The 16,067-nt window shown below is 41.6% G+C and overlaps 1 protein-coding gene across 1 annotated transcript in view; it reads right to left on the reverse strand.

The window, feature by feature from the left end:
* The window catches only part of Erich2 (glutamate rich 2), a 33,250-nt gene extending 17,551 nt beyond the window's left edge, over positions 1–15,699 (reverse strand). Inside the window, exons 1-7 of the mRNA XM_028763038.1 lie at positions 15,234–15,699; positions 15,106–15,151; positions 11,977–12,033; positions 4,871–4,906; positions 3,584–3,614; positions 3,023–3,071; positions 2,789–2,825 (exon numbers count right to left, since the gene is read on the reverse strand). Of these exons, the coding sequence (XP_028618871.1) occupies positions 2,789–2,825; positions 3,023–3,071; positions 3,584–3,614; positions 4,871–4,906; positions 11,977–12,033; positions 15,106–15,151; positions 15,234–15,699 (722 nt within the window). The remainder of the gene's footprint in view (positions 1–2,788; positions 2,826–3,022; positions 3,072–3,583; positions 3,615–4,870; positions 4,907–11,976; positions 12,034–15,105; positions 15,152–15,233) is intronic.
* Between the last annotated feature and the right edge of the window lie 368 nt (positions 15,700–16,067).

Genomic DNA, 16,067 nt, shown 5'->3' on the forward strand with positions numbered 1-16,067 from the left:
ACACTAGTGTTCTTTAACCTAGCACAAGTAGGATCTTTACCTAACCAAACCGGACCTCCCAGTCAGTGGGTGGAGCCAACAGTGAGATGAGTTTGTATGGGAAGCTCCACCGAGAAATTCTCTGATTTTGAATGAGTTCATTCTTCTCTGAGTTACAGTCCCTACAGTTTTCCATTTTTACTGTGATGACATAAAAACTAACCTCATTTACTTTTGATTTTCGGTAAGGGACCTGGGATGGTCACACCACACATCTGGAGGCTCACTGGCTACATTTACCAGCCTTGCTCTTGTCCTTCCTGCCAGGGAAACCTGACCATAGTGTTCTTGCAAAAGGTAGTTTCATAGTCCAGTGCAGTAAGTACTGAGTGGAGGAATGACCTGTCCCTCTGCTCCTCCATCCAGGTCCAGGCTGCACTGACCTCCTGGGTTGTGTCTCCCTCGGGATGTGGATCACTTCTGCTTCAACCCCCCATCCTCCACCCCCCCCCCCGCTTTAGTATTGTCTATGAACACTGGCTATGATGATTAGTTCCCATTACTGTCTACAACCATACCAGCCCTAAGGTACACAATCTCCTCTGATTGTCAATTTGACAGTGTCTAGATCATCTGGGGGACAATGCTCTGGGCTCACTTAGGAGGGAGTTTCTAGATTGAGATACCTAAGGTGAAAGAATCTATTAAACATCAGCAGAGTCGTTCCAGGAGATGGACCTTGGCTTAATGAGGAGCATCTCCCAGCTGCCTGGAGTGTGACTCCCACCCCTCCCTGCTGCCATCATGCCTCCTTCCCAGTGGCCATGATGCGGTGTATTCTAACTATGACCCAGAATAAACTTCCTCACTGAAGTTGCTTCCGTCAGGCATTTAGTCACAGCTAAATTTGTGCTCCACTATGAGTTTTTTAAAGTATTATATTTATATGATGTATAAAGTTTGTAGCAAAAGTGAAGACGAGGAGAGAGGAATCCTCTAAAATATACCAGAGACCTGGAAGGTGAGAAACTCTCAGGACTCAAAGGGAGGGACCTTAGATGAAATGTCCAACAGTGAGGAAAGGGAACTTGTAGAGTCTACATCCAGTAGAAAGACAGGACATCAAGTGGAGGGATGAGGTTGCCATCCCACAGTCAAAAACTCTGACCCAGAACTGTTCCTGTCTAAAAGGACTGCAGGGACAAAAATGGAGAAGATACTGAGGGAAAGGAGGTCCAGTGACCAGCCCAACTTGGGATGTATCTCAAGGGAAGGTGCCAAGGCCTGACACTATTACTGATGCTATGATGTGCTTACAGACAGGAGCCTAGCATGACTGCCCTCTGAAAGACTCGATAAGCAGATGAAAGAGTCGGATGCAGATACCCAACCAATGGAAGAAGCTACGGATCCTTGTGGTTGAATTAGGGAAAACCTGGAAGAAGTTGAGGAGGAGGGTGACCCTATAGGAAGACCAGCAGTCTCAACTAACCTGGACCCCTGAGATCTCTCAGATATTGAGCTACCAACCAGGCAGCATATACCAGCTGATCTGAGGCCCCTGACACATATACAGCAGAGGACTGCCTGGTCTGGCTTCAGTGGGAGAAGAGGTACCTAACCCTGGAGAGACTTGAGGCCCCAGGGAGTGGGGAGGCCTGGTTGGGTGGGACAGGTTGGGGTGGTTGGGGACATCCTCTTGGAGACAGGGGAGGAGGAATGGGATGAGGAACTGTCAGAAGGCGGACTGAGAGGGGGATAATGACTTAACTGTAAAAATGATTAAAGATAATTAAAAAAAGTCAAGATGTACATTTTTAGCTATTACAGTATGGAGATATATATATGTGTTTCATAGAATAGAATTTTCTCAGCCAATAGTATTCAAAATGAAATGATCCAGGACTTCAGGCATGACAGACAATGTATCTGGAGCTCCCAAGAGCTACTCTTTTTATATATACAAATTACTGGAAATTGTCTCTCTCCTTTGACCATGTGAGTTCTGGGAACTGAACTGAGGTGGTCAGGCCTGGCAGAGATACCTTTCTTTTCCTTTGATGTGTATGTGTGTTTTGCCTGCATGTGTCTGTGCACAATATGTGTGCAATGACCAAAAAAGACCAGAAGAGGGCATTGCATTCCCTAAGACTGCTGTTAGAGATGGTTGTGAGCCACCATAGATCAAATCTGGGCCCCCCAGGAAGAAGCTCTTCTCTGCTGAGCCATATCTCCAGCCCTAGGAATTTGTTCTAAGGTCAATATTAAAACTGATTTTCCATAGAATAAATATCATATCCCCCACCCACTCCCCCAAGGTAGGAGATGCTTGTATTGTAAAGGACTTTAACCAAGCACTGGAACTAATCAGTGGAATTAATACCTCATTGTCAGCAATTCAGTTGATTTACACCATGATTTTTGAATACCAGCCTCTTCAACTATTCAAGGTGATTTTTTTCTTTATGTAAGACTATGATGCATGTTAAATGATCTGAGAATACTAATTTTATAGTAAGTATTCACTTACAGAGACTTTCTAAAGAAGGAAGCAGCATCAAAGGGGAATGAGAAAGAGTAGAAGAAATTAAAGAAACGACCCAGAAAGCATTGTGTCTAAGCAATGGAGGCAGGCGCGAGCGTCAGATATTTCACTGTTTCACAATTTAATTTTCGTTTTAGACATCCCTCTATTCGAGTAGCAACTGCCGCCCATCCACACATGGCTGCCTTTGCGAGTTTAATTAGGTGATAACTGGTTTGTGTTGTCTACTTCTAACTACTTAAAAGGCCAGAGACGTTTTCTTACTGTGACTTTTCTTTATTGGTGCCACTCATCAGTTTTTCTGAAAGAGAAAAAAAGTATTTAGTATTTTTTTTTTCAACAGCTCTATCCTGAACATAAAATTTTAATTGAGGTTAAGGTTTTAAGATAACACATGATTTAACTGTTAAGTTATACAACGGCATCCAACTATTCCAATATTCTTAATATTCAGAACAAGAGCATGGTCAAACATATTCTAAGTAATAAATCATTTACCCTTCGGATCATACAATAGCAATCTGCCATTCTGTCTGCTTTTTGGTGCCTAAAATAGAAGCAGGAATAAAAACTAGAATTATCATTATTATTTTAGTTTGAAGTATTTGGAAAAAATATATTATGAGCCTTTATGTAAACATTTCTATTGTATAATATATACTAAAGCCAATTATTTCTAAGCCTTATAAATGGATGATAAAGCTGACCCAAAGCATTCTAAAAACAAAAATAAAACAAGAACAAAACCTCCAGCAATACACATTTTATTTACTTTTTTTTTTTTTGAGACAAGGCATATTTACTGATTCATGGCTTTGATCTTACTATGTAGCCATGGATGGCCCTGAATGCCTAATTTTTTTGCTTTCCCCTCCCAAGTGTCAGGACTGAGGTAGAGAAACAGCTTAGTCATTACAAGGGTAGGCTCATAAGCCAAAGTGAACAAGGACAAGGATAACAGGCGTGTGCGACCATGCCGGTTTGTGCAGGCTGCGGGTTGACATCATGCTAGGCTGGCACTGTACCAACTGAGCTCCCCCCCAGCTCTGAATCCTTTACCTTTACAACTTCAGTCTTTTCCAGATAGTTGCTGGAAAACAAACAAGATACGTTTACTTCATAAACATCTAAACACTTGGATAAACGTTAAATGCAAATGAAACAAAACCCAGAACTATGAGCAGGCTGTCAAGCATGGGGTAAGAAGTGATGTTATAAAACTTAGAGCAGTGGATTTCAACCCCCAACCGTGACCCTTTGGGGGTCAAACGATCCTTTCACAGGGTTGCAAACAACCACCAGAAAATACAGATATTTAAATTATGATTCTTAACAATAACAAAATTACAGTTGTGAAGTAGCAACAGCGATGATTTCATGGTTGGGGGTGGGGGCTCACCATACCATGAGGAAGTGTATTAAAGGGTTTCAGCTTTAGGTAGGTTCAGAACCACTGCTCTAGAGAAGCCAGCGTTCCTCTCATCTTACCTCGAGTCCATCTAAACAGAGCTGCAGGAATGATTCTGCATGTGGCAGTGGTAAGGTGTTGACCAATCCACTAGTTCTGGTATCTTTTCAGGGCATTATCTTGAATTCTAGGTCTAGACTAGACTAGAGTCAAGAGCAGGCCCTAGGTCACCTTTCCCACTGAGCTGACTCTGGAAACCATGACTTCTTCTCAGCTAACAGACTTCTCTCTCCAGGTTCAACAAACTAAATGTGATAAATACTCTCTGTCACTGTCCAGTTTGCTGGTGCCATCACAGACAACTTTTAGAGGAAATATGAGCCAGAAAATGAGGAAATAAGAGCCTTAAACGTGAGGGCTTCCACGTTTAAGATATGGAATTTTAGTAAAATAGTGTTTAAGTATATAAATGTACAAATTGATCTTTTATTTCATCCAGTGATACATTTAAATTTGTATCTCATAAGTCTTCACATGCATTTACTAATACTTAGAAGTTTAATGTTTTCTCCGAGTTTTTTGTTGCTTTCTAGGCTAACTAGTTAAAGGACTGATTTTCCTCATAATGGCGCCCTTTATATATCTGGATAAGTCATTTAGTTGTATTATTTTTACTTTTGGAAGAGGTCACACTTAATTCTAGCATATGTCAACAATTCACTGGTCCCTCCACTTGGCTCCACATCCCAAGGCAAACTTTTTGTTTCTTTCTGAGAGAGAATCTCACTTTGTAGCTTTGTTTGACCTAGAACTCATGACACAGAGCAAACTGGGTTTGAACTCACAAACTCCACCAGCCTCCCACGGGCTGGGATTACAGATGTGTTCATCATGCCTGGGCCTCAAACCAGACTTTTAAAATGGTTATTACTACCTACCTGGGAATTTCAGGAATACAAAACTCAGGGACAAGACTGTGAACAGCAAAGCAAACAAACATTAATTGGTACTGTTTCCTTTTCAAATGGCTCTTGCTGAGAAATGGTTCTAATGCTTTGTCTTAATTTGGCTTCCAAAAGCCATGCTTCCAGATGCTAAGGGTCCCTGTCCCAAGATGGCTTGACTGGTAATAAAGAATTGCTGTACAGCCAATGGTTGGGCAGGGAGATGGAGGCGTGACTTTATGATTGTATGGGCAAGGGACCAAGGGGGAGAGAGAGGAGAATCCCCATGACTCAGAAGCAGAGAGATCAGATTTAAGAGCTGCAAGAGAGAAACCATCCAGCAATGTAGTGTAAAGGGAAAGCAGCCCTATTCAGGGGTGAGGGTTGCTGTCCAGCAAAGATAAAATGTAGATTTAGACAGTGTTAAGCCAGGAATACTGGAGGGGAGTGTGTGCTAGCCATGGGGAGGTTTGGAAGTGCCCAAACATTAAGCTAGTCAAGGTATATCGAAATTAGCTGGTTTGTGTGTGTATGTGTGTGTCATTCTCAAATCTAGAGCTCTTGGGCCAGTGCAGAGGAAATGTGTGCGCCCCACCAGGAGCCTAAAGTGGATTAACTAAAATAAATCGTGTAAGAAAAAAAAAAACAGGAGATAGCAGAGGAGCAGTATCTAAACAGATAATATTTGTTGAGATTGCTTTAATTGCTTTGAGATGTTTTAATTACCAAAATGAAGATTATAAGTTTGGTGGTATTTATGGTATTAAAAATCCTCTGGGAGAGAGGTCAAGCTATTAAGTTAATTCATTCTATACCTTTAATGATTTCTGGTTACTGGACCAAGGACATGCTATTTTGGGAAAGAGGACCTGTATTTGCGTTGACAGGAAAGGATAAAGAGCTTTGGACCCTTTCCAGAGTGGTATGTATCAGATACGACAGGGGAAGACCTCCTGAAGATCTTGGCTACAGAAAAGAAAATTTTGAGAAAATCAAACAAGACAGGTAACTTGATCTGCTGATTCTTTGAGATAAGAACAGCCCAATAACTGGCTAAGACATAAAAATGTCTCTAGCTAGAACTTCAGCGAAATTTAAACAATAAATCTTGTCGGTTATGGAATCCTTAAGATTCCTTGTGCTCTACTTCATATGGCATGAATAAAGCTTTATTACAATTGGTTATTGATCAAATTAACTCATATAAGGACAGTTGTCTTTCATCTGCTCAAAGAAGGAACAAAATTCATCCTTAACTGATCTGTGTGCCTTGCATAATCCATACAAATGTCTTAATAGTACTAAAATTTCAGTTGTGAGATTCACATATTACAGAATATACAGCTTTGGCAAGATTCATCCTCCGGGATGCTGAAGTGACCTGCTGTTCCAGCCCCCTGCTTCCTGATGCTGTCCGGAGACTGTTTCCAGAACAGCTTCAGGAATTGCTGCTGATTCCACATGGACTTGCTTCATGCAACCTTTTAAAAGGATCCAGTCAGAATTTCAGTCAAGTCCTGAGCCTTCTAAACATACAAAGACTAGATAACAGATGATAAAGTTAGCTTTCTTAAGTCTAACCAAATTTTCTAATTTTCCTATACCTCCCCATCCCTTTGAAGAATTTTTCATCTCCCCTAATCAGCAGAAAGAAGTTGTGGAGAGTTGTCATCCCAATCCCTTGGGCTTGGGTGTCTTGGTTATGGTTATTTTATAAATTATTATAGGTTGTCTTTTTAAGAAATAATTTGGAAATGGTCATAATTTTGAACAGGAAGGAAATTGATGGGATATATTACTAAATTTATTCTTAAAGTATTGTATAGCCACAATTTTACATTGGTAGAAATCTTTATAATTGATACAAATTGAAGCTATAATTTTTATATTGATACAGAATTTATAGGTTAAAACAGATTTAAGGTTTCCATTGGTAGAAATTTCATATATTGATACAAAAATTGGAATTAATATTGTTACTCTTAGATAGGCATTGTGTCTATGCAACTCACTTAAGAATACAAAGCTTAATCCCAGTCCTTCTAATAACTCCTATTACAAACTGTTTAGGATGATTAAGTAATGCAAGTTAAGGGCCAGATGATAAAGTCATAGTTATATTAGAATCTGATCTAATTATATTAAGATGCTTTCTACAATATTCAAATAGAAATAGCTAAGAATGGTCAAGGTTAACAATTCCGATATACTTTATATAGTCTTTCAAACATCAGAAATCCACAGAATATGACATTTAATATTCATTCATTATTAAGGATCATTTAACTAGAGACATGTCTGCTCCTGACAGTTCTTCCTTCTTGGTTCAAAGAAGAATTTGAGCATTACTACCTCCTTATAGAGTTGCTCCAGTTATGGCAAAATAGCCACTGGACAAAAACTGCCCTATTCATCTACAGACAAAAAATACTGCCCAGGAAAGGACACACAGTGCAGGGGAGTCAACAGTTTAGCTCTGCCAAACAGTGAATTAGTCCTTCACAGTTTCTGCTTCATTTCAAGGTCTGTCAGATGGTTCTGGGCCAGAAGGCTGAAGGCAGATGCTCCGATGTTTTGAGGACTAGGGGACTGTCCAGGTACTCAGCTGTCCCTATAATTTGTTTAAGTTTTTGAAGCTATGTTTTTGTGCTTCCTACATATTCATGTTAGGATGAGGCATGTCAAGTGGATGTTTCCTCACAAATGTTAAAAGCTGGACTGAGGACAGTCTGGGTCTCCATCAAGATCTGAGCCCTGGTTTGCATTTGATCCTTACTTGGACTGTACAGCCAGACATACCAGTCTCTTCCCATTTCAGTGAGGAAAGAAAAATTAGGACAGCCAGAACTGTAATATATAGTCTGTCCCCAAATCTTTGAGCAGACCTAGTTGCCCAACTACAAAGGTCATGGTACCGTTCCCAAGCAGACCCACTGTGCTGGCTAGTTTTATGTCAACTGGACATGACCTAGAATCATCTGAGAGGAGGGAATCTCAACTGAGAAAATGCCTCCATAAGATCTGGCTGTAGACAAGCATGTTGGGTATTTTCTTAATTAGTGATTGATGGGGAGGGCCTAGCCCATTGTGGTGGTGCCAGTCTCGGGCTGGTGGTCCTCGGTGTTATAAAAAAGCAGGGTGAGCAAGCCGTGAGGAACAAGCCAGTAAGCAGCACCCTCCCATGGGCTCTGCATCAGCTCCTGCTTCCAGGTTCCTGCTCCATTTGAGTTCCAGTACTGATTAACCTCAGTGATGGAGTATAATATGGGAGTGTAGTAAACCCTTTTCCTCTCCAAATTGCTGTGGACATTGTCTTAGTTAGGGTTTTACTGCTGTGAACAGACACCATGAGCAAGGCAACTCTTATAAGGACCACATTTAATTGGGGCTGGCTTACAGGATCAGAGGTTCAGTCCATTATCATTAAGGCAGGAACATGTCAGCATCCAGGCAGGCATGGTGCAGGAGGAGCTGAGAGTTCTACATCTTCATCTAAAGGCTGATAGCATAATGCTGACTTCCAATTAGCTAGGATGAGGGTCTTAAAGCCCACACCCACAATGACGCACCTACTCCAATAGGACCACACCTTTGAATAGTGCCACTCCCTGAGCTGAGTATATATAAACCATCACAAGTCATGGTGTTTCATCACAGCAATACTGACTCTAACTGGGACACTCACTGTGAGTTCATAAGCTAACAGTGACAGGCCTACTCATGTGTCTGTGACCCAAGCTTAGCTTGTCACAATCTTTCCCAGAGGCTTTCCAACTAGGACTGTCATAAAGTTAGGATCATGTGAATCAAGAACTCCAGGATGAGAAATAAGGAGAGGAGAGAGGTTGGTGGAGAGGGAAGGAGAGAGAACAAGAAGGAGGAGAAGGGAGAGAGAGAGAGAGGAGAGAGAGAGAAAATAAATACAAATATAAGAGGCACACACATACATCTCTAATGCTGAGTCCCTGACCCACCCCATATCTGGGACCTACCATGGACTAGACAGTTAATTTCTCATTTTTTATTGGAGACAAGTCTGAGTTATGGGGATTTTATTTTTGTTATTTGAAATCAAAAGAAACCTTGACAACTATGGTTCTTTTTTTTTTTTCTCTCATACCTGATATCCTGTGATAAGAGCTTTGATAACAGAACTAGCATAGCCTCTGGGCATGTCAAGTGAGAAGTGTTAAATCTACCTGCAAACTTTGAATACAAGGAAAGAATCCCAACCACAGACTTGTAAAATTATAAGGTTGGATCTTTCCCCATAGGATATTCCGAGTCAAGTTTCGCTGTCAAGGTAACATTTATCCAAATTGGGGCCACAGTCAAGTAGCAATAGCAATTGTCCAGTTCAGGCTAGAGAATGTCTGCAAAGGAAGTTAGAAATGTACGTGGGAATGAAATATTATTGCCATTAATTGCTACATGCTAAAAAACTAGGGCTGTAAGTATCATACAATGCAAACCAAATTCAAGGCTTTGAACAAGACCAGATTAAATTGATCCCAGAAACTTGGTGGAGGGTAAATTTGAGAGAGAACAGAGGCAAGAAGACCAGATAAGAGTTCAGAGAAGGTGCTGTCCTGTTGGTGATTCACTGCCTAAAACTGTAAACAGAATTGAACTGGACTGCATCATCTATGTAGAACAAGAGAAGCCCAAGGATAAAATCATGGTTCATAACATCCAAGAAGCAGATGGGAAGACATACAAATAGGCATATCCCCACTATAGAGACTTGGCTAGGGAATTCAGGAATGACCCCAACCAGAGGAAGGATCTTGAGAAAAGAAACTGGTTCTTAGCGCAGCATAGTGTCAAAATACCTTTAACTGCAGGGGGCCTGAGGCAGGAGGACTGTGAATTCCAGGCCAGTCTGGGCGATACAGCCAAGTTTAAGGCTAGCCTGGACAACTTTGCATCTGTCTGAAACAAAAATTGTCAGTAGTAGGTCATTTGCTTAGCATATGCAAAAGATCCTGTGTTCAGTCTTCAGTACGAGAGAGGAAGAGAGACAGAGTGAGAGAGAAATTGTTTCTTAGGTATAAGTGTGTATCCTACATCAGTTTAAAAGCATCATGTCATCAGGTACTGCCTAGACTGGATCCCAGCACTACCAAACAAACAAACTCCCGTGCATGGTTAGGAATGGTGGTGCATGCCAACAATTCCAGTAGGTTGAGGCAAGAGTATCTTATGAGTGCCAGGCCAACCTGTGCTAAATACTAACAATAAAGGTGGAAGAGGGAGAGAGAGAGAGAGAGAGAGAGAGAGAGAGAGAGAGAGAGAGAGAGAGAAGAAAGGAGGAGGAGGAGGGGGAGGGGAGGGGGAGGAAGAGGAAGAAGAAAGAGGTGGAGGAGGAAGAGGAAGAGGAGGAAGAGAAGCAAGTCAAAATAAAAGAAAAATGGAGGTCTAGAGGTCTTCCATATGAGCTCATCATAGTTTCATTCACTTGTTCTTTCTTTGTTTTCTTACTAGATAGAAGTTTTCTGAAAGAAGGGACTTCATGTATTTGCGTATTTCTAGGGCCTAGTGCACTCCATACCACACGAGCTGATGCTCAGTAGGCATTTGTTGAATGAGAAGAACTGGAACGAAACAGAGGACACCGCATATAAACGAGAGTTCAGCTGTTCAACATGGCAGCCACTAGCCATGTACAGGACTTGAGCCTGTGAACTGTGGTTAACTCAAACTAACAGTAAATATCCCATTTAGAAGACTAGATTTAGAGGACTTAGCACCCAAAACTGATGTAAGATTATCTCACATACACATACACCCTAGGAATATGCCACTAACCAGCAGCCAATGGGGTCACTCAGGTTCCATGTAGACTGCAAAGTCCAAACAGGCTTTTATCAATTGAGTTGCTGACACTGAAGATTCAGATTCCCATATAGTCTTATTTAGGTTTCTCTTCTAATAATGGAAGAGATGGCATTTTTCTTCATTGTATCTATGGAACTATCTTACTCTTTATTCTGTCTGGTTTTATAAGCAAACTTATGCTCTGACTGGCAGAGAATGAATGAATTGGCAGATGGGTGTATGTTCTGTCCTGGCAACTGTGGTGAAGGGGAAGGGGGCAGGGCATAGCACATCCCAGGCACATTTTACTGTACAGCCTCAAATGCATGTAAAATGATTATTCATCACTGTTGAGGTTTACTCTGCTGCTATGTACTGTAATGCTAAGTGTGAGTCTCCGAGACCTGGTTGCCCCAGAGACAAGAAAGTCTGCAAATAAACCCAAGCGACACCATGTGACTTTGTCTCCAAGTTATTTCTGATTGGTGAATAAAGATGCCTACAGCCTATAGCTGGGCAGAAGAGACATAGGTGGTGTTTGATGTTCCCAGCCTGGGGGTTGGGGGAGACCTCGAAGAGAGGGAGAAGAAGAAAGGAAGGAGGAGGAAGACACCATGGGTTAAGAGTCAAAAAAAACATGACCCCGAGGGCTGGCCAATTGGAGTTAAGAACAGCCAGCCCAGATAAAAACACAGTAAATAATAACTTGGGGTTATTGATAAAAAATAAGTTATAATAACATAGAGGGTAGATATCTGTTCAGCCCTAGTGCTGATTAAGGCTTATATAAGGCGGTATATGTGTTTTATCTGAAAACTAAATGGGTAAAGGCAGGATAAAAAAAACCCAGATTAAAATAAAAAATTTGTACAACACATTGGTGTCCAACATGAGGCAAAAACTCACTTTGAAAAAAAGTAAGACTATGGAGACGTGGTTTCTTAACAGAGTTGGTTTTCCCCCACGCCATGTGGGGTTCAGAACTAGGGCTAAAATACATGCGGATTTGGCATACATGATTCTAGGGTTGGCATCCCAGACATACACAGTGCACCCCCAAACCAAACCAATACGCCAAGTGCCTAAACTCCAGCCTGGGGCCTTCCCAAACGCTGCTCTACTCTGCCTTGGAGAGGCAACTTAACTGCACAGCTGCTAGAAGACCCTGTTATGCAGCAAAGCTGACAAAATCCTGCTGCCCAGAGAACAAAAGGCAAGGCTGCATGACTCCACAATCAAACACATTATAAAATGTAAATAAATAAATTAAGATGTTACGCTACCTTAAGCAACTGGCTTCCTTCAGCGTGGCCTCCAGGGGAATACTGGGACTTCTTGTCCTAGCACATGACACATACATGATAGCTTGAGAATGTGCTTATACAGTAAATAGAAGGGAATTTAAATAAAGTTAAATAAAAGAAGGATATTAAATTCATTTATATAAGAGAAAGAGGGTATAAGTATATTTACCCACAGAGGTATTAATCTCCAAAGGGAGAAAGAAATAAAAATGAAAATGTTTTCAAGTATACATAGATAAATAAATAAATCCAGGCCTTTGATCTCAATACTTGGAAGACAAAGGCAAGGACAGATAGGATGTCTTATGAGTCTGAGGACAAAGGAGACAGAGACAGGCAGATCTCTGAGTTCAAGGCCTGTCTGACCTACAGAGTCAATTCCAGGACAAAAAGAAAAACAAAACAAAAAAAAAATTTTATAGTTATAATCTTATATTAACAAAAATCTTTATACTTTAATAAAAAATAAGGTTATATTTTGTTACATTGATACATTTTATATATTAATTCAGGTTTAAGGTATTCATTGATTAAATCTTTGAATATTAATACAAAATTTAAGATTAGTTTTGTTACTCTTAGATAGACATTATCCCTATAAAACTCATTTAAAAATACAAGCTTAATCCCAAAACTTTTAATAACTACTATTACAAATTGTTTAAAATAATTAAATAATACAAGTTAACAGTCAATCAATCAAGCTCATAGTCATATTAGATACTACTCTAAATTATCACAAAAATATACATCCTGGGTTATACATATAATAAGTAGCTAAAAACAACTGTGTTTACTTGTTCAAATAGGCTATAAATAAATGGTCTTCGAAAGTGTCAAAGATCCACAAAATATGATATTTAAAATCATTTCATTGTTAAAAAAATCTTTTGAGTATGCGACAAATTTGCTCCTAAGACTAACTCCATTTCATCTCAAAAAAAAAAAGATAATAAACATCAATAACCTACATAGAAAGTTGCTTCAATTGTGGCAGGCTAACCACTGGACAAAAAAAAAAAAGGACAGATGGACACAAAACAATCAACTACTAAACCCTGCCAAGACAGTGTAGCTAGTCCTTCATAATTCCTGCTTCGCTTAAAATCTGTCAAATGTTCTGAGTCAAAACATCTAAAGACAGATGTTCCAACATTGTAAAATACTGTAGACTGTCTAAGCGATAAGCTATCTCTGTCATTTCTATAATTTTTAAAAGCTGCATCCCTGTACTTCCTGCACACTCAAATAATATTTATTCTTTCTCAATTCTCTGATGAAGTTAAAAACTAAATAACTGTAATCTCACAATGTAAGTTGTTTAAAATAAAAAAATGTTCTAGGTCTAAAAAATGTTTTTAAAATGATAATACAGGTTAAAATAATAAATTATTTACACATAATATTCTAACTCACCAAGATAAAATAAATGATAAAATACTTTAAATTGCCAAATCTAATGGACTGAATGTTATAAATATATATCAGGCATTATAATTTTTATAATCATTATAATTATATTCAATTCATATTTTTAAAAGCCTTTTTAATTAGCAAAACAATTGTTGATGTTTGGTCTGTTGGTATGTATTGTAATGCTAAGTGTGAGTCTCCAAGACCTGGTTGCCCCAGAGACAAGAAAGTCTGCAAATAAACCCAAGCGACACCATGTGACTTTGTCTCCAAGTTATTTCTGATTGGTGAATAAAGATGCCTACAGCCTATAGCTGGGCAGAAGAGACATAGGTGGTGTTTGATGTTCCCGGCCTGGGGGTTGGGGGAGACCATGAAGAGAGGGAGAAGAAGAGCGGAAAGAGGAGGAAGACACCATGGCTTAAGAGTCAAAAAAACATGGCCCCGAGGGTTGGCAAGTTGGAGTTAAGAGCAGCCCAGATAAAAACACAGTAAATAATAACTTGGGGTTATTGATAAAAATAAATTTTAATAACATAGAGGGTAGATTTCTGCCCAGCTCTAGTGCTGATTAGGCTTGTTGTAAATATAAAGGCTGGGTACGTGTTTTGTCTGAAAACTAAAGGGTTAAAGGCAGGATTAAAAACCACAAGTTAAAATTAAAAATTTCTACAACACATCACTTATACCCAGAAGTACTTAAAATATAAACCGTGTCTTTCCTCTTTGACAGGACAACAGCTTGCTGGAGGCAGCCTGCATTCAAATTTCAACAGATCTTGTAATTTTAAGTCAATCAATCACTTACCCTGTGACTCCTGTACAGATGAGCATACATAACAACAGAACTTAACTGAGAACAGAGGTAAACACCTCAACTCCTGATGCTGTCAGTATCCATCGATTGGCCTTGTAAGGAGTCCTGAACCGTGTGCTCAGAAATGAAACCAGTTCTGATTGAACTTGGGACTGCTTGGACACTGAAGCAGGGAGCACAACTAAGAAACAGCTTCACTGCAGGGCAGGGGTGAGAGACTGGAATTGTGGAGAGGGTGCAGCGGGAATCCCTTGAGTGTTGGGATTTAGCGCTGAAAACTCAACAGAGATCATTTCTGATGAGGTTGTTTGTTCTCTGGAGATCAAAACAAACCCCCCAAACCCTAGTAACATACAAATATTTGGATTTGGGAGCTATTGACTTCGGTTTTTAGGGGAATGAGAAAAGGTATTTAAAGTTGCTCCCCCAACCCCCAGATCTCTTAAAAAGCAAGGTTCTTGGGATAAGAACAAACAGCTTCAGCAAGTATTTCACCTACAGTACTGGTGTCACTGCGCTCCTTAACATTTAAATGCTATTGGGGTGTGGTAGTTCAAGGAGTCAAAAGTCAAAAACTTGATTTTTGGATATTTCAAGTCATCCAGATTGGATTTAGGGGACAGTTTCTAGTGCGAACCTTTCTCCTGGAAGATCCAAAGAAGGGAAAAGTTCGCACTGCCAAACAAGTTATAGTTAGAGAGCAAGCCTGGGAATGCTTGAATAAACCATTGAGTTGTTTGCAAAAGTAAGTAAAAGAAACGCGAGCAACGGGGCGGAGCTGGAGGCCCTAGGATGGGACGTGACGGTTTTCATTTTGGCGGCAGAGTGAGATACCCCTACACAGGCAGACTTTCCCTCCTCTCAGTCGAGCATCCTACCTTCTCGGGCGGTGCTTCGACACCCGTGGGGTTCCAGAGGCCCAACCTGGAGAGGAAGACACATTTTCAGGATTAGGTGCTGTCCGAGGCGCGGGCTGGGACCCGCCACACCCGGGGAAGTTACTCACAGTCACCACGGTGCTGCTTACCTTCTGGCCGCCCTGCCAAGGAGTTTCCGCGAAGGGCAGACCAGCAGGAAGGCCAGCCCCGCTCCGCACTTGCAGTGGGTTCCGCGCAGCGAGCCTGGGACGCCGCGTCGCCATGGAGACAGGACGGGCTGCGGCAGGAGGCCCGGGAACCACGGGAGCTGCCCAGCGACTGGACCGCTCGACGCAGCGGCGGGGCGAGCGGGGCGGAGCGCGGTGGGCCGGCGGCGGGGCGCAGAGCGCGGGGCGGGGGCGGGGCGGGAGCCGTTCCAGCTCCTGGAACCGCGCGAAGGGCGGGGCGGGCGGCGCGGCTGGCCCAGCGCCCGGAGGAACTGGGGGTCACGCTGCGGGGCAAGTTGGGGGCGCACACTCTGGGGCAGGCTTGACCACGTACCCTGGTTACTTTGAGAAAGGCCGGAGACAGGGAGACTGGAAGGTCGGTGTCCATACCTGATCCTGACTCTAGGTGGCGGAGGGAAAGGGGCGAGATGGCCTCATTTGGGGGTTACAACTTGTGGAAGAAAAGATGCCTTGAGTTGAGGGGGATGGGTGCCTCTGGATATGAATGAACAAAAATCCCCTGCACCTGGGATCGCCCCGAGAAGATTATGGGTTTCCTGGGGATCTCGCCATCAGTTCTCCTAGGGATCCGGTTCAGGTGTTTAGAACCAGACTCGCCTTTCCCACCCAGCCCGGGCCAAATCTGGGTTCCCTTTGGCGCCCGGGCTGCTACTGAAGCACCTCAGCCAGTTGGAGGTCTTATGCTTCACTGCTTCGGTCACAAAAGAGGGTGGGAAGACACCCTGTTAGAAAATT

The sequence above is a fragment of the Grammomys surdaster genome, unplaced genomic scaffold (genome assembly GCF_004785775.1).
Source record: "Grammomys surdaster isolate TR1022 unplaced genomic scaffold, NIH_TR_1.0 136, whole genome shotgun sequence".
NCBI classification, from domain to species: Eukaryota; Metazoa; Chordata; class Mammalia; order Rodentia; family Muridae; genus Grammomys; species Grammomys surdaster.